Raw genomic sequence first — 23,188 nt, 5'->3', positions numbered from 1 at the left:
ACGGCAGCTATTGTGTTCACTGATTTATCCACGGCACCTAGCACAGTGGCTAGCACATGGTAGGTGCTCATTAAACAGCGGCTGGATGATGGGTAGTTTCTTGCAGGAGAGTCGTCGAGGGGAGCCTCTTAAATGTAGATTCCTGGGTCCACTGCAGACCTACTGAATTGTAATCTTTGGTGTCAGAGCCCAGGAGACCGTCATGCCCTCCAGAATTTGAGACATGGTTACAGTGTCTGAATAAAACATTCTTCTATTATCAGAAGGGAGAAAATGCTGGTGTTTTTAATTTCGAGCATTTGTCAGTAGTGACTATAATATTCAAGTGAAAAAGGTTCATTTTGCTGGAGCCATTTCCACGGAGCCTGGAGGAGTCTGGGCTTTGCCTGGTGTATGTGCAAGGCAAACTTTCACTAATCTCGGGAGAGGCAGGGCCAATAAAAAGGCAGAGCAGATAGGAGTGAGCCACATGAAGTCCAAGTTTGGCATTATTATCGCCCTTCCCTTGGAAGTCATAAAATAAGAAATGTGCCACCGTTCCAGCTTCTTGGGAGTGGTTAGCTGGTGTGGGCTTTTTCTCAATTCCCTTCAAGGGTCTGTGGTTTGGACCAGATACGGGCTTGGGTTCAAATCTCAGCTGTGTCCCTCACGGCTTGGTCTTGGGTTGATCACTTCAATCCCTCGTAAGCTTTAGTTTCCTCCGTCGTCAGCTGGACATGAGAATGTGGACTCCTCAGGGCTGTTGGAGACACTCTGAGGTGATACACACTCAGGGGTGTATCTGGTCCTTGTGTGGTGCAGAAAAGCCCGGTTTGGGCGATACCTATAAACTGCCATCACGTTTGGGCTGGAGGGTTCAGCAGAGGCCCATTTAGCTCGGCTCCTTTGTTTAACGGGAAACAGCCGGACAGAGGGCAAGCGAACGGCACAAGATCATACCTAGCACCTTAGGTTTCTGGATGGCTTCCATTGTCAATGAAGAACTTTGAATTCCTCCAAGGACCAGAGAGGGTGAAGAGGCTGAGTTCTGCAGTGCCCTGTGATGAAAGCATTTTGAAATGTGCTTTTGGAGAGAAAGCGACATTATCTCAGGTGAGGTGCGCTCTCACCTGGGTTGCTTACCAGTCAGAAGCCCGTTCTGAGGACAGTGATTGGTGAGAAAGTCCTTGAAGTTGGTCCATTGGCGGCTCCTCCTTCAACACCGAGTTTTAAAGACAAAAGCTGCTCTGGGGGAGCGCCGTTGAGGCCTTCCCTGGGGGGCCCTGTCTGGTACCGAAGCTCTGTAAGGGCCAAGGCCGGAGATGGCTGGCCCTGGGGACTCTCCAGGTATGGCCTCTCAGCTACAAAGGGCTCAACACCAGTCACAGGCCATGCTGGATTTGATAGGGACATCTCGGGAAACTGTCCTGCAGGGCTCTGATGGGGGTCCATGGGCAGCAGCAGCAAAGCCCGTCGTGCTACTGAGGTGATGACCTTGATGATGGTGATGACCTTGATGATGGGGGGGACCCTCCCATCCGCCAGGTGCGGGGCCCAGCCATTTGTCTTACGTGCACGGATTCCTGCCACCCTCACAAAAACCCTACAGGGAGGAAACTGTGGCCCAGAGAATTTAAGTAAATGACTAAGGGCACATTGCTAATAAGCACCAAGATTCAAATCCGGATCTACTGGAGTCCAAGGCAGCCAGCAGCCTGTGAGTGTTGGAAGAAAGGAAAGCAACACTGGCCAGCTCCTTCAAGGGACATGCATGTCATCCTCATTTTTACAGATGAGGAAACAGAGGACCAGAGTCGAGCTATTTTTCCCGTGACGTCAGGCACCGTGCCAAGCACTTTACATATATTACCTCTTCAATCATCGTAACATCCCTATGAAGTAAGTCAGTCTATGATCTCCACTGATGCAGATGAGGAAATCGAGGCCTGACACGAGATGACTTGCAGGGGTTCAAAATTGGGCCGTCTGAGCAGGGGGCCCATGCTCTTGACTTCTTGAGTTGCCCAATACCGAGACAAGATGTAGCAGAGCTGGACCGAGACCCAGGACTCCGGGCTCACAGGCTGGTGCTCCAATGCTAGGTGTAGGCTCTCTGTTGGGATTCATTGTTCCTTAAAAGCGCGCTGGCCTAAAGCCCAAAGAGTGAAATCACGCCCTGCGGTTCTGGGAACCTCAGACTGGAGAAGAAGGAAGCTCTTGCTCTGGTGTTCAAGTCTGAGCAGGTGGACTGAGGACTCTCCCTGTTCCCTCCTCTGGCTGGGAGGGAGCCCACGCAGGGTGGGCCGGGTGGGGCAGCCCTCCTGAGTGCGGGGAGGGGGTGGGGAGAGCAGGAGGCAGGCGGGCCCAATGAAACAGGCCTAAATCTTCCCGCCTTTACACCTTTATGCCTTCATTCAGGCGGTGCCCTCATCTGCTGCCTGGCAAACAAACAGCAGGGCATGATGGCGAGAGTTCAAGGTTGCAGTCAGGAGGCCTGAGTTCTGTTTCTAGCACCATTGACTCTGGGCAGTTTTCTGATCTGTTCAATGTGTGGTGGTGGCGGTGGGGAATCCGAATCCTCTGTGCTTTATAGTTAGCACATCACTTATTAAGCACCTACTATGTTGCCAGGCGCTGGAGACACAGCAAATGCAGAAGCAGATTCCGTCCCTGCTTTCATGGGTCTTAGAGTCTAGTAAGGAGAGACAGGAAGATCAAATCTTCATTGGAACAAATGGAAAATGGCAGCCGTGACCAGTGTTTTAAGGGTCCCCGCAAAGCTAAGGGAGCCCATGACAGCAGGGGTGTGGGGAGAAGGAATGGGCTGACAGTCCGAGTGCCAGTGGGGAAGGATGCGCTGAAGATGTGGTTACTAGGTGAATGGCTGAGGGGCAGGGGACAGCACTGTGTGTGTGGAAGCCCGTTGTGAGTCGGTTCATCAAAGGAACGGGGAGGCGAGGGGGCCTGGGGAAGCCCACACGAGCCTGGCCACCTCAAGGCATTGTGGGCCACGGTAAAAGAAGTCACTGAAGTTTGGTGGGGGGCGGCTAGCGGAGTGAAGAAAAACTTGAGGGAGACGGTCAAACTTAACAGAATATTGGTCAACGCATCCTTCAAGGAAAAGAAAAAAAATGCCACCCCCTCTTTGAGCCTTCCCTATTCCTCCACCTTTGACCTGCGGTAGTCCTCCCTCTCTGGCCCTGCAGCTCAGGTAGAGAAACTGGAACCTCTGGGGCAGTCAGACCTGAGCTTTGTCTTCCTGCTATTGAAAGGCACTGTGTCTTCCTGCTATTGAAATGCACCGTGACTTCAAACGAAGTCCTCTGCCTTATCGGGCCTCAGTTTCCCCAGCTGTGCAGAAGCAGGTTGTCTCAAAGGACCCGCCCAGCGCTAACGCAACGTGATTCGCTCTGGCAGGAGCAGGGGGCTGCCCGCATTGCTGCGCAGGCATCGGGCTGCTGGCTGGGGCATCGTCTGCCGGCTGCCGGCGCTTTCCTCCCGGCCGGGGGCTGCGGGCGAGGACAGCGGAGCCAGACGTGGCGCAGGAAAGTGGGGGCGCGACCCCCGGCTTGCGCGGGCACAGCGCGGCCCCGCCCCCGCAGCCAGCGGCCCTGCGGCAGCCCGGGCCCGAGCTCCGCCCTCCGCCTCCCGCCGGCCTCGCTCCCTCCTCCCGCCTCCCTCGCTTGCTCGCTCGCTCCCTCCCCCCGGCCGGCTCGGCGCTGACTCCGCCGCACGCTGCAGCCGCGGCTGGAAGATGGCGGGGAACGACTGCGGCGCGCTGCTGGACGAAGAGCTCTCCTCCTTCTTCCTCAACTATCTCGCCGACACGCAGGTACGACCAGCAGGGGCCGCGGGCCCGGGGCCAGGGGTGCTGAGCTGCGGGGGCTGCCGCCGCAGCCGCGGAGGCCTGGAGGCAGCGGTGGGCGCGTTGGGGGGAACGGGGGTTCCCGGCTGCAGAGCCCCCCCCTTCTATGCGCCCTGCGATGCACTCTGTTACGGAGGCAGGGAGCGGGAGGCGACCCCCCCGCGCAAGCCGGAGCGTGGGGGCGCTACGGCCGCCGGGGAGGGTCTGGCCTCGGTCGCTTGGAGTCCGCTTCCCCCGCCGGCAGAGGTGGGGGGTACCGCGTTTCCTTGGGGAGGTGGAGCAGCGCCAAGGTGTGGGGGACTCTCAGGCTGGCCCTGGGTGCCGGAGGCGCGCCCTCAGACTCCCGGCACTTGCTGCCGTACTTTCACGTGGACTTGTGGCCCCGGCTCCGGCGCCTGCTTCCGTCCCCGGAGTGCCCAGGTCCTCCGGTCTCCCGTGCCCCGCGTGCTGCTGCTGGCCCCCCGCGGCTCCCCGTCGGCGCCCGCAGCGCGGAGTTTCCTGCCAGTTGCCGGCTAAGGGCTTAGGAGGCTGCGGGGCACGTGGACATGCCGGCGGAGATAGAACCTTCCTGGTTTCGCTACCGGCGGAGCCCCCCGGCAGAAAAGCACGGCAGGATGGGGGTGGAAAGACTGGGGGCGCCTGGGTCCCCCCTGCGGCGCGCGGCCCCGGTGCGCGCTCGGCAGTGCTGGGGGAAGGGAACGCGAGGCGGCGTCCCGGGCTCTGGCTGCGCCTGGGAGCCCCACCGGCGACACGCGCGTGACAGGAGAGGGTGCTCTGGTGTGCCGGGGCGGGGGGGGGGTTGCGAGGGAGCTGGTGACTTGGAGACGGGGTGGGGGTGCTGCTGGGACAAGCCGCCACCGAAAATGCCTGCACTAGGCGTGCGCGCCCCCCACCCCTTACTTGGTTTTCCCCACCCCATGCCTGTTGCAGGCATAAAGTTTGGCCCCATAGTTAGGGCTTTTTCTCTGGGCGCCTGGCTGCGAGTAGCTGGGAGGTTGGGGATGCGGCGGAGGCGAGAAGGAGACCCCGGATGCGGGCGCACGGCTGGGCGCCGAGAGGGGCCGCCGGGCGGAACCGGGCGCGGCTCGCGAGGGCTGGTTTGGTACCTGGAGTCCGAGCGCCGGTGCCGGCTCGTTTTGCATAACACTGGAAGGGAGGGGGAAGGCGGGGGGGGGCGGGCGGTGGGAGGAGAGAGAGGGAAACTTTGCTTCTTGTTATAATCTGCCTGTCTTTGGGCGGCAGCAGCTGTCATGGGACCGGGTGGGCGGAGAGAGGCTTGCAAGCTGACTGCTAGCCGTGAGACGCGACTTGGAGGGGATGCAGCAAGCCAAGACGTTCAGCTCCGGGCGGCGACTCCCGGCTGGCGGCTGGGACGGCACGGCGTGGCGGGGTGTCGCGGAGAGGAAGCTCGCCACGCGCCGGAGAAGGGCTGGCCCTCGCTTGCTGCAGACATCCATGAGTCAGGGAGCCGCGGGGCCTCGTGGTCGGTGGCGGGCGTGCTGGGGTGGTTTCGGGGCGGGGGCCGAAGGGGTGGTGGCGTGTGATCGCGCATTCTTCGGGCCGGGGGGGTAGTGTGCGATGAGCGGTCTGCGCGCGCGGGTGTGTGTGTTTGTGTGCACACGCCGCGCGCGCCAGGCGCGTACCTTTACCTCTGACGAAACTGCAGTGGAGCTCCCGCGGCGGTCACCGGGCGCCGTCGCCGGCCCCGCGCCCACGTCTGCTCGGATGACAGATCCCAGCCCCGGCACCGCCACGGCCCCGCTCCCCCGTCCACCTCCCTGCCCTCCCCGCCCGTCCCCCCCGCCGCCCCCCGCCCCGGCCCGGCAGCCTGGGGCTAGAGGGACTGGGTGCGGGTGGGACCGAGTTGCCCCTGGGAAAGTTCTGTCCTCAGCCATCGCACTTGTCTGGGGGGTGCCTCCAAACCTCTCGACTGTGACTCGGGTGAAGGAGGCCTAAAATCGCCAGAGACTCGTTCAGGGACCCCTAGCAAGAACTGTCCGTTCTGGACCCTGGTTTTAACCCCATCTTTGGTGTTCTTTGGCTCACCAAGAATTACTTATTTGTCCTTTTAGCCGCCCAGCGGGTTTACCCTGCCAGGGATTTTTCACCCAAGGAAACTAGAAAATTGGGTAATCAGGTGTCAGCAGAGGCAGTGCAGTGAAAGTTAATCTGGGACGTTTGCTTTTTTTATTTAACCACGTGACGGGCTGAGGCTCCTCTGGTGATCTTTGCCGGCCCAACTTGGGAAATGTAATTGATAGGGGAGCTTTGCAGCCACCCCTAGAAGGTTCATATAGAGCCCAGCCGGCAGAGGACCTGGGCGGGCCATCGTGTGCCTCCTCATTTTACAGGTGGGGATAGAGGCTGCGAGGGGTGAGCGGCTTGTACAGGACCACGCAGCCAGCGGGTGACAGAGCCACCCAGGGCTCCTGACTCCAGGTCCTGTGTGTTACCTCGAAATAGCACTGGACTTGGAGTCAGAAGGCCTGAGTGGAGTCGCCTTCCCCACTCTCTGGCTGGGTGACCCCAGAGCAAGCCATTTTAACTCTCCGAGCCTCCTTTCCTCCATCTGTCAAATGGGGCTGGTGTTGCCGGCAAGAGAAGACAAGGTCGAGGTGGTGGGGGTGAGCACTGCTTGCATGTGAGATGTCTCGTTGTTCTGTGACTCCCTCTCCTCCTCCAGCTCCTCCCTGACCCTCCCCTCCATCTCCCCCTGTGGAAGGGGTGGGGAAAGTGAATAAAAAGGTAATTTATGGTCTTTATCTGAAAGACTTGTCTTTGGTGGCTAATCCGGAGTCAGATAGAGGGAGGACTTCTGTTCAGCAGACTTAACTTTTACCCATTCAGGCCAAAGTTCAGAAATTCTGCAGACCAAGGATTGTGAAAGTTTCTTGGACAGGTTTGGGGCATGTTTCTCAGAAGACTTTGGGTTAACTTCACCTTTGCCCAGCCTGTGCCCCTTGCCTCCAGTGCCCTCACCCACCGTTCCTGCATGGCCTTCTCGAGCAGGCCTTCCTTTCCCGGCTTGCCCTGCTTTCTCTCCCTTCTGGTTTTCTTAGTCTGTGTTATACAACCAGGCACTTTTTGTGTGTGAGTCCTATGGCGCAGTAGGATTCTGGAACTAGAGTTGTGCCTTTTGTCTCTTTGTGCCCACCTGCCACCATGCCCAGTTCCTTTGCTCAGCCCTTGGCTAGGCATGTGAATTACAGACGGGAAGCTCGCAGGCTGCCCCTGAGACAGCTGGGCAGTGAGTATGGGTAGAGAGGAATGCAGAAGGCTACAGCTGTGGGCCATGACTTTGGCTCCAAAGGCTACATAGTAAGCCCGCACTAAATATGGGTTGTTTGAAGTCACTTGGGACATCAGTCATAGATGCCCCAAATGTCAGAGTTGACAGCAAGTTTATAAATCATGTGGTCCAATCTCTTATCACTGAAAAATACTTAAGAGTAGAATTGTTAGAAAATCCTGGCAAGCATAAAGAAAAAATTGAAAATATGTAATCCTACCCAGAGGTAACCACCACTTATTTTTATATATATTTCCAGGCACTTCTTTCCTATCAATTCCTATGGATTATATCGGTTGCCAAAAATGGAGTCGTTCATTATATATTTGTTGTAACTTGGACTCATACTGCTGTAATTTGCTTTTTTTTCTCCTCCAAACAATATGCTGTGATTGTCTTTCCACATCAATAAATATTCTGCTTCATGTCTTAATATCTGAATGGTTATATAGTATTTCATTGAGGGTTGAACCACAATGTATTTAATCAGCCCTTTGTTGTTAGTCATTTAATTTGTTTATAATTTTTGTTGTTCTTGTAAGCCACGCTGAAATGAATGTCTCTGCATATGTCTTCTTTCCTTCATTTAAATTCCTAGAAGTGAAATTACTCTGTCAAAGGAACTATGCAGGCGTTTGGTAAACACATTTCTGGATTGCCTTCTAGAAGGATTGTGCTAATTTACACACTTACCAGCATTGTGTGGGAATGCCTGGTTCCCCATAGCCAAATAACTCTTGGTATTTTAATTGTTTTTCATTTTTGCCAGTCTGCTCATCAATAAATTCTTTTACCCTTCGGTTTTAATGTGCATTTCTTTGGGCACTTGTGCCGCTTCTCCTCTCACCCCCCATGGTTACGGGCCAGTTTTGGTTTTGTTCTGTGAAGTGTCATGTTTGTGAATTTGGCCCATTTCTCCATTGGTATCCTGTCCCCCCATTGTTCTAAAACTGGATCTGAGTACTCAGAAGGGGCCCTATCACCCAGAGATTCGGGAAAATGGCTCGAATATCGAGTGTTCAGTTCCTAGGTCTGCAGTACTGCTCCCTCCCACAGCCCCTGGAACCAGGGCTAACTTTCTTTCTGAGCCAAAGTTTCAGGACTCTGGAGGGGCAGGTTGAAGTGCAGCCTTGGCTGGGTGCCTTTGCCCACCCTTCACCTGCGTGAGAGCAGGGGGAGTAACTTCTTCACCTGAGCTCAGAAGGGGACAGGTTTGCTTGCTTCGTTTACCAGAGGCGGGGGCTCTGCGTTCACTGGGGCTCCCTGGCTGGTACTAATGATCAGGCTGCCTGTGGAACCAGGAGAGGCGATGGCCCAGCAGTGGGGCCCTGGGGGCTCATATTTCCCCTTCACCTTGGGGCTCTCCTCTCCCCAGCTGGTGCAGGCCAGCCAGAAGCTCCACCATTGCCAGGGGATGAGTCACCCTTTTCCCTCTCTCTCTGAAATAATAAAAGGAATACTGGTTTGAGTCAGAAGCAGCCTTGCAAATGGGGGCTTGGGCTTCGAAGTGAGGTCATAACACGAGCACTGCAGTGTTAACAGCAAGCTCCTCCTGCATCGTCTACAGCATTCATTAGAGCAGCCTTCAGATGCCATGCACGCTGCCAAGCCTTCTTCTTGCATCATTCCATTTTATCCTTGTACAGATTCCACAAAGTGTAGGTGCCATTATTATTACCGTTTTACAGCTGAGGATCTTAACAGTTGCAGGGAACTAACTCACTGGCTGGCTGAACATATCTACCTACAACACTGCTTGGAGTGAGTAGAAGAGCCAGGATCAGAGGCCAGGTTCGCAGACCACGTGACTCCAAGTGCATAAGGCAGGGACTACTCTCTGTTTTGTTCATCATATTTCTAGCGCCTAGAGCAAAGGCAGGCACATTGCATAGGGAGAAGACAACTCATAAGGCCGTCTGCTTCTCGAGGCCTCAGTTTCTCAGTCTCGGAAATGGGGATCGGAGGCCGTAACTGTCAGGGTCGAGACTGAAGTCACGGAGGGAAAATGAGTAGCACCCTGCTGCTGAGGAAACTTGAAATTCTCTTTGAAAGCCCTTTCGAAGGGCAGGATTAAGTATAATGCAAACCCCCCTTCATGCAGTCTTTTTTATGCAAAAAAAGGGAAGCATAATTCCATGCCATCTTTTTTATGTAAAAACGAGAAGCATAATTCTTATTATGTGAAGGTGAAGGAAACCCAGATAAAGTCATTTGGAAGAGAATGAGCTGGGCCATTTCCTATTTCTCTTCCAAGGTACTCAAGGGACACTCACTGATGCAGAATCAATTGGATTGGATTGCCCTTTCGGTTCCTCTCCCCCTCTTCTGGTCCAGGTCTTTGTCCTTTCAGACTATGGGAATCCTGCAGTTACTACAGTGTGTGTCTGATGTCATTGCCTTGCTCACACATCACCCGTGGCTCCCCAGTACTTTTACATTAAAGCCTAAAGTTTAACCCTGATGTTCAAGGGCCTTCTTGAAGCTGGGAGAGTTAGGTCCTTGACTGTATCCTGATTTGTCTGCTTTCTCTTTGGGGTGTGTCCACCTCAGGGGGGTCATGAATATTCTTCCTGGAAGTGTAGGCTCCTCCTGCGGTTTTCTGTCTCCTTTGCCACTGTTTCTTCCATTTCCATCGCTCATCTTTGCAGACCCAGCTGCCATGCTATTGTCGGGCTGCCTCCTTCTCCCTGCCCTGCAGGCACAGCCGCTCTGTCCCTTGCGAGGCCGCTGCACTCCCTTTGAAGGCAGCCTATCTGGGTTTGCCGTTTGCTGGCTGTGAGACCTTTGGTGGGTCACATCACCTCTCTGCGCTTCCATTATTTAAAACTGTTGCGAGAAGTCAAAGAAAACCAAATGGCAAATGGATTTAAAGCGCCTGACACAGTGCGTGTCATGGAAGAAGCACCAAATAATAGCTGTTTTTCCTAATCGAGGTCCCATGAAGTTGAATCATTTAGGAAATCACTCCGGGTTGTCAGCCGCCACGAGGGCAAGGATTTTTGTCTGTTTCATTCTCCATTTTTTCCCCACAGCGAATAGACAAGTGCCCAGAACTGAGCCATTCTGAGTCCTCCCTGATTGAGTGGGTGTGCTCCACGGAGAGCCTCTTCAGGGCGGACACTGCTCCTCCTTTTGTTCTCTTTAGTCTCTGTGTTCCTGAGAAGGGACAGGATAAATGCTTGTGGAATGGCCTAGAATATGCTCCCCACAACTCCACCCCTGCCATGTAAAGGCATCGGTAGCCCACCTGCCCTTCAAGCCCCGCCCCCATCCCCATCCCCACACCTGTCCCTTAGGGAGAGCCTTTTACACCCATTCTTCTGCCTCTGCCCCTCATGTGGAGGGTGCTGCTTACTGTCCCCCTGGGGTCTGTGTGCTTTTTCTGTGCGTTTCCCCTACCACTAGGTTGACAGCTCTGGGAGGGCAAGAAACAGAATTTTTATCCTGAGCTAGCTTTGTTGTTACCCATTAAGTAGATGCTTTTTGAACAGGAGAATGTTTTATATGATGAGGTGTCAGGTTCTCTGAAGGAGAGTTTGTATTTTAAACATTTCACCATGGCAGATGCCCAACACGTACAAAAGGAGCCAGTGGTGAAATGGTGCAGCGAATCCCCATGCTCCCATCACCCCGCTTCCGCCATTTTGGATGCGTGGCCGTTCATCTGGTCACACAGCTAGTAAGTGTGTGGATGAGCTCCTGTTCATCCAGCCCACACACCACATCATGTCACCCGGGACTGTTTCAGTGTGTATTTGCGAAGAGACTTTCTAGGACCAGCGCATGGTTTCTCCTGATAACTGGAAGCTTGGTTCTGTTGTCCCCATTTTGTAAGCGCACAGGGATAAGGTTATCATGTGGGGTCTTGCAGAACATGAGGGTCTAACCTGGGATGTTGGCCCTGGAGCTGCTTCCTCTCCTGCCACGCTTGGGAGGCTTGTTGGAGAGGATCCACTCTCCCCCTACCTTTTCCAGAAGAGGGGCACTGAGGCACAAATGGAGAAGCCACCTAGCTGGAGGAGGCCTGGGTGCCTGACTCTCAGACCCTTTCTTTCCCAGGATCAGGACTTGATGTGTGGGGAGGGTAATCTCTGCTTTGGGGGACGGGCGGGTGGATAGTCCACAGAGAGACACTGTTGCCCAGGTGGCTGGGCTTTGTAGTGGCCGTGGGGCCCTGGGATGCATTCCACCACCGCCACCAGGCGGGCTGCATTTGCCTCCTGCTCTCACAGCTCCTGAACCCCAAAGGCCCCCCACTCCCCTTGCAGTTCACAGCGGGTTTCTTCCTTAGTTGCTGTCATTGGGATTACCCAGTGAGCGAGTCAGGGGGCTGTGGGGTCAGAAGCCTGGCTTCACAGGGCCAGAGGAGCTGTGTGACCTGAAGCGCACAGCTGGGCTGGGCACAGGGTCTGTAGGCCCAGGATGGCAGCTAGACTCCAGGGCCCCCCACCCTGCCCTTTCTTTTAAAAATTTTCCCCACCCTGCCTGTTCTTCTGGGCAGAGACTGATTTGCTGCCCAGGGGTAGGGTAGGAGACCAGAGAGACTTTTATAAATGGGAGGGTAAAGTCATTGATTAATTATCCCCAAAGGCCTGTAATTACTCCTCTGTCTTTTAGGTAAGAAAACAAACATTTGCTCTAATTATTTGTTTAGGTGGCTGAGAGGGCTTTGAGCCTTGGGGTCGGGCTCTGCTTGAGGCAGCCCTGTGGCCTTGGCTCAAGGCTTCTTGTGTCTGGGGTGCTTGTCCTGGGAAATGGGACTCATAGTAGCGCGGAGTTTAGAGGGTTTTAGGGCTGGTTGAGATGATGCCTGTAAAGTGCTTAGGAATGTTCAGTCAGTAGGGCCATTGTTAGTAAGAAAATAGACAGATGCCATGTAGAGCCTGTCGTTATCTTTCCACTGAGCTCTAGGTCCTTGATCCTGTTGAGGCCCTGAGTTTTCTCTTTCAGAGTATTATGTTTTCTTTCCCCTCGTACTTCTGAGGGAGCTGAAGAGGAATCCCATCCAGCCTTAACAAGGACTGCGATGTTGACTTTTAGAAAACCAAATCCAGTTAGATGCTACTTGAAGAGAGAAGTACCAGAAAGTGGTTAAGGGCTCTCACCTTTGGAGTCTAACTGCCAAGGGTTTAAATCCAGGGGCCTACCACTTACTAGCTGTGTGACCTTGAGCAAGTGTCTTAACCTCTCTGACCCCAGTTGGAGAAGCGAGCTCCTGGGCATGGCATTCAAGGCCTCACATACAATATTGGGGATAAGATGTGCTCTTTGGATAGCTAGAACAGAGGCTCGATGCCGCTTGGAGCGTTGCCTGACCTAGAGTAAGCACTCAATAAATAGTAGCCGCTACGGTGATGACAATGACGAGCATGTAAACACCGATGTAAGACTGAGCTTTCAGGGAGTTGGGCATGCCTTACAGACCATCTGACTCGGTGCCCTTACCTTGAAGCGAGGAAGCAGGCCGGGAGCAGAGCAGGGTTGGCTTCAGATCACCTAGCAGAGGCACAGGACTGGACTCCTAGCTCCTGTCTGCGTGGGCAGGGCTCGCTCTGGATGGCAGACACTCCGCTGTCTGGGACCCGCTGTCTGGGAGCTCAGCCGGGCGAGCCCTGCTCATCTGAGACGGATGTTCCCCAGCAGCCCTGCAGCCGTGTTTTTCCCTGTGCTTGCCTAGCAGAACACAGCCATTTAGCAGAGGGAGAGCGAGGAGACGTTAGAAACCAGGCCCTGAGCCGTTGCGGCAGCCGGCCCACGAGTGGCTCCCTGAGGTTGCCATGGCAAACAGCCTTGGCAACGTGGCTGCTGGAGCCTTTATGTCTGGTTCCAACCTCCTCGCGGTAAGTGTGGTACCCGGGACACTGGGGGAGGGCCCTGTCTTGGCTCCTTGACACCGGGGATGACCCGGTCTCCCTGCTGCTAGCGATCCCAGGCTACAGCAGCCCCAGCTGAAAACATCTGCAGGCCCACCCGGCACAACCTGGCTGAGGTGAGCTGCTGGGTATGGCATTCAAGGCCTCAAATGCCTGTCCAGCCATCGATCAGTCTGTTCCTCAACTAGTGGGAGACCGTGCAACCCTGTAGCCACTGGTGCAGGAACAGAACAATAGAATAATCTTAGGAGAGTCTGGCTCCAGTTACTTTGTCAGGCCCTGTGCTAAGTTATTCACATAAATTATTCACAGCCCCATGTCCTCTCCGAGGAACCCCATGAGGTAGTCCCCACTCTTCTCTCCATTTTGCGGGTGAGTGGGTTGAGGCCGACTCCGGAGTTCGTGCTGCTGTGCCCCTCTGCAGTTCCTTCCTTGTACCAGGCGGCCACTAGGACTCCCCCGGGAGGTATCTTTCCCCTCTGCCCGTCCCCAGCTGCATCCTTCAGGGCCGCGCGCGAGCGCCGCCTCTTCACCGTCCCCCTCTCGCAAGCGGGCCCTTTCTGCTCTGCGACCCTGCAGTTGTTAGAGATCTCTCGTGGGCCCTCCCTCTCTGTGGACTCTGGCCCCCGCTGAGTTTATACCCGCCCTCCAGCACCCCCCAGACCAAACCGACAGGGAAGCTGGCTGAAGGGGAGAGCTTTGACCGTCCCGGTCGGGACTTTGCACTTGGCAGGCGGTGAGGACGCAGGAAAGGTCCTCATGAATACTGTTATTAATTACAGTAGTCGTAGAAAACAGCTCTCGTTTGATGACCCCTTGGTACGGGCCAGATCCTCGGCTGCGCCCTGCACGTGCGTTATCTGGTTGGATCCGCGGCCATCCGGTGAGGTTGGAACTATGACAAACCAAAAAGCAGTGACGTGGCCCAATCCCTCAGGCAGGTAGTGGCGAGGCTGGGACTTGAGCCTCGGTCTGCCTGGCTTCAGAGCACTCCGTTTGAACCGCTGCAGTGTGGCTAATTAGGCTGAGCACATAGCAAGGACTGGAGTGGGGGGATGGGTGACATCTGCACTTGGCTTCAGCTGGGGGCTGGGTGGTAGCGAGTGGGATGGGAGAGAGGAGGCACAGAGTGCAGGGGGCTCCGCAGCACCCCTAGAATTGAGGTAGGGGTGCGGAAGAGGAGTCGCTTTGGGGGAGGATTCATGTGAGGAGTAGACATCCATTCATTCAGGGCCCACTGTGTGCCAGTTTGTCCCCACCCCTGGCCTTCCCCAGAGCCTTGTTAAATGTAAAACTCTGTCCCCAGCTTGTGATAACCTTTGATGATGGGTTTATGCTTTACTGTTCTCTCTTCTGACCTCATCCGGCTGGTTCACCGTCAGACCCCCCAGTGCCTTAATGGTTGCAGGTACACTGTAGGCCCCCCGGAAATATTTGTCGACTGAATGACCGAACAAATGCTGTTTGATCTTTCAGGAAGTTCACCAACCGTTTGCTTGACTCCAGAGGCCTTTTCTCTGCTTGGAACTGTGCTAGGACATGTGGGTGAGGGGAGTTGGGGGGAGGGTTGTACCAGTCCCCACAAGGGGCCTGCTGCCCTTGTCTCCAAGATAAGCCTTGCACACAAAGAAATCAAAGACAAACATTTTTTGGAGCCTCCAGAACCCCCTATCAGAACATGCCTCCCGCGGACAGGTCTTTGTAGAATGTGAAACTACTGTTAGGAATCCAGTCTGTTGTGGGTCATTGCCCTGGTCCAACTGGGGAGGGGCTCGGAGCTTTAGGAGTCTCAGTATCTGCAGGGAGGTGTCTGGTCAAATATTTCCACACCATCCAAGGAGACTGAAACCAGCTCCTTACCCTGGGCCTTACGTCCATTGCACATCTCCTTATTCCGGCGGGACTGGGGTGGCTGGCCTCCACTCTGGAGGAGGAAAGGACGGCATGCAGGGAGGGAAAGGACGGCATGCAGGGAGGGAAAGGACAGAGGGAGCACTCAGGGACCAGTGACCACATTCTGTAGCCCAGGAGGATCAACTCGAGGTCATATCAACCTCACCTTGCTCAGAAACCACTCAAGACCCTGTTCCACATAATATCACCTGTTACCCTTCCTACTTAGGGCCAACTCACTCTTGGTTTACACACAGTTCTTACAGGCTTGGCGGTCCTGTCCACACCTCATGACTTCAGTAGCAGTAAGCCAGTTCTGTTGGTGTGTGTCCAGGCGGGCATGGGAAGGGGCAGGGGTGGGGGAGGCAGTTCTACCAGAGGCAGAAACACGTGGACTGCAGCACTGGGGGGCAAGGAGGCCCCTTGTTGCTGAGTAATACTGTATGAAGTTACAAAGCGAATGGGTCATAGAGACAGTGTCGTCCCCAAGGACAGGTACATTCTGTTCAGTGTTCTCTGTTGGAGGAAGCAAGGGAGAGTGAAATAGATTGTGCTGTTACCGTCTAAAACAGGAAGTCAGTGAAAAACAGGAAAAGTTCCAGAGTTACCTACAAACTTTGCTTACTGTGAGCATAGGTTGTTCCCTGATAACGCCAGGTGAATAAGGAGTGGGTCTAGCCATAAAACCTTCTTTGAAAGTTAATGCCATCTCTTAATGTGAGATGTTGTTTTTCGTATTTCCAGGGCTGCACAGGGTAGTAGAGGTACGTATGACTGGCCTCAAGAAATTGTGCAGCCTTGGGGAGCCTGGCTAGTTCAGTGGGTGGCGCGTGCAACTCTTGATCTAGGGGTCGTGAGTTCGAGCCCCACATTGGGTGCTTAAAAATAACGTCTTAAAGAAAAAGATTGTGTAGCCTTGTGAGTAATGAGAGCAGATTGTCTGATTCAAATCTTGGCTGTGTGACCCAGGAGTTAGACGGCCTCTCTGTGCTCTAGTTAGCCAGCTCCCAGATGGGGACACTAATACATCCTACCTTCCAGGGTTGGTAGAACTAATCAGTGGTTCTCAACCATGAGTACGTATCAGAATCAACTGTGTAATTAAAAAAAAATAATAATTATACGTCTGGGGCTGTCCCAGACTTAGTAAATGAGAATCTTTGAGAGCAGATCCTTAAGCTTCTATGTTTTTAGAGGGCTCCTTCTCATGACACCCCTGCTTTGGTTCTAAGCAATCAGATACTGTTTGTAGAGTGTCTGGCAGCACTCTGTCATTCCCTCCCCCCTCTGTCCTTTCTGCCTTAGGCCCAGGCCACAGGGTAGCACTTAGGATACAAACGACCCAGTAGCAGATAGAAGCCCCTTTCTGATGCCTGTATAAAGCAGGGTGGCTTCCTTATCTGGATCTTCACCTCAAATTCTGTGTTGTAGGCAAGAGGTGGGGAGTATTCCCATTTTACAGATGAGGAAATGGAGCCTCGGAGAGTAATTTGATAGGATCCTGCAGCAAATCAGCTTTCAAATATTGCCTTCATCCCTATATCTGTTTTCCTTGATCCCCAGCTACCTACTCATTTATGGGGCCACTTGGGGGTGTGGCGTTGGGGAGCCGGAGGAAATCATGATTACTTTGAGTGGTGGGTGGGTCGGAGGAAGGAGAAAGGAAGGCGCTTGAGGGAATGTAAGACCCTCGGATCAGGGGTCATTTGATTTATCAGGACGCTTAAAGATCAGAGAGTGTTGGTCATGGTCCCAGGCAGGCCATATGATGGTTTAGGAGAGGCAGTGGGATTTGAACCCACTTCTCCTGATGCCCAGTTCACTGCCCTCGCAGCTGTGTGTGCTGCCTCTATGGAGTGAACAGGGTGTGGCCCGAGTGATAATAAAAGTAGTCTTTGAGTTAGTGTAGTGAGGCCTTCGCACGTGCTTTTCCCTCTGTCAGGAATGTGCTTCCCAGGCATCATGGCTTGCTGCTCCCTCTCCTCTTCCAGATCTGCTGAGACGTCATGTCCTCAGAAAGGCCTTCCCTGACGCTCCAGTCCTGTCTACTTTCTATCCCAGCACCATGTTCTCTTTTCTTTAAGGCACGTGCCACTCCGAGATACTTTCGTGTTTATGAATTTATACGTGTTGGTGGCCTGTTGCCCCTGTGGGAATGGAAGCCTCCACAAGGCGTGGACATCACCTGTCTGGTTCCCACTGTATCCCCAGCACCTAACCCAGGCTCCAGCACATGATTGGTACTCACTGAGAATTTCTTGAATGAATGAATGAATGAATGAACGAATGAATGAATTTGTACCGGTAAGCTCACTCAAGTCTCCCAGCAACCGCTGGAGATGAAGCCCTGTTCTTCAGGTGAGGGACCTGAGGCTCAGAGGGTGAGTGGCGGGGCTGGGGGATATAGCCCCTTTGCTGATCAGGTTCCCCCTGGGGCCCAGCAGACAGGCGTGACCAGGGCCCTGTCCCCTAGGAGTCATGCCCCAGTGTCCCAGTGACCTCACACCACTTTTTCCCGAGGGTTGGGCAACAGCATGGGTACAGCTGTGAGTACCTGCTCCGTAGTGCCCTGGGCCTCCAGCCTTCTCCAGCATTTGCTCTTTGTCCTAGTGGCCGAGGGAGTGGCCGCCTGGCTTGTACTTGGTGCCCCAGCCACCAGCAGGAATGTGTCGGCTCCCACCTCTGGGGTTGGGGGTGGGGTGGTCTGCAGACTGGGCAATGTAGCAGGTGGGCCTAGAGGACAGTGGTGGTCTCTTGCCCGAGGCTCCTCTCCCTAGAGCCACACTTGGCTCAGATCAGTGGATCAAGTCATGGCGAGAGCAGCGTGGGCTCAAGGATGAAATGAAAAGCGTGAGAGGGAGGAGGGAGATTTAGAATCCACCCCAGAAGAAGGAGAAAGGCCTCACAGTAAATATTCAGTGATCCAGTTGCGGGACAGTGAGAGAAGGAGCAGTATCAGCCTTAGCCTGGGGTTTGCGTTTTGAGGGTCAGCAGAAGGCAGACTTGAATAGAGGTTAGTTAAGACTACAACTTTGAGTCAGAGTCTGAGGCCAGGATCTTTAGCAGCTGAGTGACTTCCAGCATGTTACTTAATCTGATTGGGCCTCAGTTTCCTTACCTGGGAAATGGGATGAAAGTAAGTATCTCAGTGGGTGGTTGGAATGAGAGGGTAATAATGTTTGAAGAGAGTGCTGTGCCTGGGTGGTGGTGTTATCAATAGTAGTGACAATCAGTGAGTGCTTGGTTTGGTGACAGATGGGTGAGGAAACTGGAAGACCCCGTGAATTACAGACCGTAGCTTATCATTTGCTGCCTCCTCGTTTTTCGATCGTGCAGCAATCACTTCCTCTGTGTAGGAAGCTAGGATTGCAGATTTGCATAAGCCCTGCTCCCTGGCCTGGGAAGAACTGATCTGCAGATGGCCATGGAGGGTGGCCAGTGCAGAGGGAGTGTCCAGACAGCCTGTGTAGCAGACGGAGTGTGGAGGGGTGAGCTGGAGCTGGCTGACAAGGTGGGGAAGGGCATCCCAGGGAGAGACCAGCCTGTCATAAGGCCAGCATGTCCTGCGGCTGGTGAATGATCAGTGAGTGACTCGGGGGAGACAGGCACTCCCTCCCCATGAGTGGAGGATTTGAGCTGGCCAGAGGACTCCTGTGAGGGTGAAGAACATAATGGATGGTCCAAGAGTCTGGAACAGATACAAGTAGGAGCACTGAGATTTCGAGAGCACTGAGATTTCGAGCCTGGGAAACTAGCTGGAGGCTGCTCAGGGGCTTGGGGAGGGCCTGGGGAGGGTGACTAGGGCCTCCCAGGCAGGCTGGATGCGTAGTATCTCCCTGTGGTCTGTGCAGGCATGCAGGCCCTAGGCATGGAGCGGAGACACAAAGCTGGGACACAGCTCCTCACCTGCAGTCCCAGCCAGAGGCCTTTGCCCAATAAAGCAGCAGTCCCCATTGTGGTGGGGCCAGGCCCCAACACACCCACAGGGTACTTGCTGGACAGGGAGAAGGGTGGTAACTTTACACAGTAAACGTTGAATAGATTTAATGATGATGATGATAGGTATTGCCATCGTAATAATTATTCTTACTCCTCGTACCACTACTGTCATCCCTTTTAGCGTATTACTGTGAAATTCTCAGTGTATTTCACATCCGTAATCCATGTCCTCAGGAGGATTTTCATTTCCATTTTACAGATTAAGAACCTGAGATCAGGGATGTTGAAATGTCTTGCCCAATAAGGCCACCATTGCAGGAATTTGGCAGGAATGTGGGACTTGTGTCCCCCCAGGGGGAAAGTGGACTCGGGGGACCGCAAGACCCACCTGGTTGAGATAGGATGGTTTTGGAAAGGGCCTCTCAGCGCTTCCTGTCTGTGCCTTATTTTAGACTGAGTTCCCAGGATTATTTTGAATTCTCCTTGGAGCAGTGATCCCCAGTCTTCTTGGAGTTGCAACATCCTTCCGTGGTACGGTTTTGCAATAGTTGCAACTCCCCCAGAAAAGTGTAATTTCCATTGATTCCTCTGAGTTAGAGTTAGGGAAGAGAGTTGTTCAGAGAAGTTTGTCCGGGCGCCTGGGTGGCTCAGTTGGTTAAGGGTCTCTTGACTCTTTTTTTTTTTTTTTTTAAAGATTTTATTTATTTATTTGACAGAGACAGAGACAGCCAGCGAGAGAGGGAACACAAGCAGGGGGAGTGGGAGAGGAAGAAGCAGGCTCATAGCAGAGGAGCCTGATGTGGGGCTCGATCCCAGAACGCCAGGATCACGCCCTGAGCCAAAGGCAGATGCTTAACCGCTGTGCCACCCAGGCGCCCCAAGGGTCTCTTGACTCTTGATCTCAGCTCAGGTCTTGATCTCAGGGTTGTGAGTTCAAGCCCCACGTTGGGCTCCATGCTGGGTGTGGAGTCTACTTAAAAATTATATATATATATTATATATAGATAGGCGGGGAGAAGTTTGAGTTAGTATCTGTACTGGAGATCAAGTGCTATGGTGACAGCCTCATACTTGGAAGTCTGGGAAGAAGGTCTGGGTTCCATCCCTGCCTGTCCCTCTTTGCTATGTGACTTGGACAAGTCTGGCCCCCTCTCCGGGCTCTGAGTTTCCCCATCTCTCCCATCTCTGCCATGCTGTGACTCATTATTTTTCTACTGTGGGGGCTGTCTTGCCAGTTCTGCTTGGGGTGGAACTGCCAGGTACTGGAGAGAGAGGGAGAAGGTTTGTTCCTGGAGACAGATGGAGCTGAGCAACGGTCACATCTCAGGTGGGCAGCATGATTTCCCTACATCTAGGGAGCAAGGCCTGTTGCAGGTTCTTAACTTCCCAGGTTGGGTCCCCTTTCCTGGTGACAGGTGCTGACTTCTCTTTGAACTGCAAGTTGGAAGAAATCTATCATGGGATCATGTGCCTTAAATGAGTGGGTTTGGAAGGAGGAGAAGGCGGAGGAGGAGGAACTCTAGGCAAGAGAATCCCCGATTTTCAACCTCCCCAGTGAATCACGGAACATTGGGCTAAGTCACTCATGGGGGTGGAAAGATTGGGCGAAAAATTAAGGAACCTCGGGCCGGGTTTTTTTTTTTTTTTTAAAGTAGCAAATTATTCAGAATCCTTTCCTGATAGATTACATCCAAAATTGATTTCTTTCTTCTTTCCACAGTTCTGTTTTATCCATCTTGAATGATTTTGTAATCTATAAAACTGTCTTTTAGCTCTCTTAGTTTCAGTTAAGAAATATTTTAGCAGGGGAGGGAAGGTGCCAGTGAGTGCTGAGATGCTGTGGGGGTCTGCAGATGTGGCCGTGGGTGCTCTCGGAGGCTCAGGTGGCTGTCCTTGGGCCCTGAGCCCTGGTGTCTCTCACGCAGAGCTCCTGCTGGCTCTACCACGAGGTCTGCAATTATTTAAGGAAAGCTCACATCAAGTGGAAAAAGAGCGACCACACTAACCCTACCATGTGGCCAGTAGGCAATTGAACACCAGAGCTCCCCAACCCCCTCAGGCCCTCACCAGCTGCTGGATTTTGCAGCCGCATGGATTGGGTGACTGCGGGCCTGACAGGCAGGGCCATGTGCACACGCTGGGTGCCCGCGTAGGCAGCCTGGCCCGCTTCAGCCCGGGAGACTGGATCTGTCTACATCCAGGGGAAGCTCTCCTCTGAGCCTCACAGAGCAAGTTAATTTAAAAGCCGTTTTTTTCGGGTAATAAAGGAAGCTAAAAATTATGAGATTTAAAGCAACAATTTTATATTACTATAACAGACTTTTGTTTAATTGCTCCATAATTTGCTGTTAACCCCAGAATGTTTTGAAGAGATAACTTCCAGTCGTAAATTCCTTTTTTCATTTTATATTTTGGTTGTTGGTTCAACAGATGTCATATATATATATATATATATATATATATATATATATATATATATATATATATATATATAATATGTATTTTAAATAAACATAAACATTTTTTACCAAGAACTTTTTTTAAAGTAATATTTTAAAAATTCCCAACATTTGGAACTCACTCGTCAGAAAAAATAGGGTCACCCCTGTCCTGTAATCTCTTAAGAAACAACCAGTCTTAGCAGTTTGGTGTGTTTAAATGCCTTTCCACTAAATACGAGATTTATCTGTTTTATTTTCATATAAATTGTATTTTCTTGTTCTGAATAAGCGGCAGGTATTAATTTATTGAAACTTGAGAGACTACAAATAGGCAAAAGAGAAAAAAAAAAAAGTAATCCCAGCACCCAGAAATAACCAGTCAAAAGCAGTGCTTTTTTTTTTTTTTCTTTAAAGGAACATTTAGGTTCCACTTCCAGCCAAGCTGCCCTCCCTGGGCACACTTTCCCAGCCTTTCAGCTGGCGTTTGTGAGCTGATTTCTGCCTGTGACCTTGAGAGGCAGAGAACCTCAGCTCCAGGCCTGGTGTGACTGTCGCCCACCATGTGACCTCTTTCAGCCTTTCATAAATGGGAACAATCTCGGCATTGCTGTGAAAATGCACAGATCATGGATTTCAAAGCTAATTGCAAGTGGTAGAGGCCGTCCCGGCGACTGCTGTTGTTTTAACTCCAGACGGTATCAGGTTTGGACAATACGTGAGCACCTCCAAGTATCTCACATGACCAAGTGCTATTATACCCCAAGATCTGATCACTCCTGAGGTTTGGCTCTTGGTCCACACGACGTGTGCTGTGTCGCGCTCTATATACACGTTTGTTAATATGAACAGAGCACGATTAACACCCTTGCTGGTAGGAAAGGTATTCCAACCCAGCCTTCCTGATTTAGAATCTATTACTCAGCTGAGCTGTTTGAAGTGTTAACTGATCCCCCTTGTGATTCAGGCTGCAGTTGGAGCCCACACAAGGGGAAGAGATGGGGGGGGGGGTCACTCGGAGCAGGCCCCGGGAAGATCCGCTACTTGACAAGTTCATTTGGTACTTGACAAGTTTCATTTTCATTTCAACATGCAGCACTGTTCAATGAGAAAGAGACAATAGACGTGCTCTTGTATTTCTTTTGAAAAGGTAATGCGCAAGCCTCCTTGAAGAAATTGTCAAAGTTACACATGGAAGTCATCGCTCCCATTTTTGTGTTCTCTCCCCCCGAGGAACCCCACTACCAGTTTCTAACTGTTCTTCCGGAAGGAGATAAACCGTGCAGATGCCAGCATATGTAGGGTCTTCCTTCCTATCTTCGTTTTTTGCACAGTGGTAGCAAGCTAAGAACATCGCCGGGCAGCTTGCTTTCTTCCGTTTAATAATGGATCCTGACGATCATTTCATATGAGTATATTAAAAAAAGATCGACTTCATTTTTTGGCTTGATTGTAGTTGGTTTAGCCAGTTCTCTATGGAGCATTTAAAGGATTCCTGATTTAGTGCCGCTGCTAGTCTGCGGGAAGCATGTTTGCGCGGGCGTCATCGTGCACGTGTGTGATGGATGTGTGGGAAAAATACCTCCCAAGGGCAGTTGCGCGGTTAAAAGGTGTGTGCATTTAAAATTTTGACGGCCATTGCCACATTCCCTTTCATGAAATTTTATCAGTTTTACGTTCCCACAGAGATTAATAAGAAATGCTTGTTTTCCTCACACCTTCAGCAGCACGCTGGGCTTTAAACTTTTTTGATCTTTGCTAATCTGGTGTTTCTTTGGAGTCACTTGTGTTTCCTCTCCAAAGAACTGCCTATTGTGTTGTTAATTTTTTCCTTCTTGATTTATTTTGGTGTGCTTGTTTTTCCTCACTTTCCCTCACAATACCCTGGGGTCTTCTTGGGCTCCAACTTCCC

At 52.6% G+C, this 23,188-nt stretch overlaps 1 protein-coding gene and 1 long non-coding RNA gene across 3 annotated transcripts in view; both read left to right on the top strand.

The window, feature by feature from the left end:
* Nucleotides 1-3,481: 3,481 nt before the first annotated feature.
* PPARGC1B (PPARG coactivator 1 beta) overlaps nucleotides 3,482-23,188 on the top strand; it is a 106,776-nt gene continuing 87,069 nt past the window's right edge. The window contains exon 1 of one of the 2 annotated variants that reach the window (XM_045815346.2): nucleotides 3,482-3,811. In XM_045815346.2, coding sequence (XP_045671302.2) covers nucleotides 3,734-3,811 — 78 coding nt within the window. In that variant the 5' untranslated portion in view covers nucleotides 3,482-3,733. The remainder of the gene's footprint in view (nucleotides 3,812-23,188) is intronic. The other variant, XM_045815347.2, reaches the window with a different exon arrangement.
* Nucleotides 5,334-7,934, top strand: LOC123803694 (uncharacterized). Its single transcript, XR_006782942.2, has 2 exons — nucleotides 5,334-6,468; nucleotides 7,393-7,934. It is a non-coding gene; the product is annotated as an uncharacterized LOC123803694 (long non-coding RNA).

This window comes from Ursus americanus, chromosome 15, assembly GCF_024610735.1.
Source record: "Ursus americanus isolate L20-20 chromosome 15, mUrsAme1.1.p, whole genome shotgun sequence".
NCBI lineage: Eukaryota > Metazoa > Chordata > Mammalia > Carnivora > Ursidae > Ursus > Ursus americanus.
The sequence above is the reverse complement of the archived record's forward strand: the minus strand, read 5'-3'. Positions and strand labels throughout refer to the sequence as shown.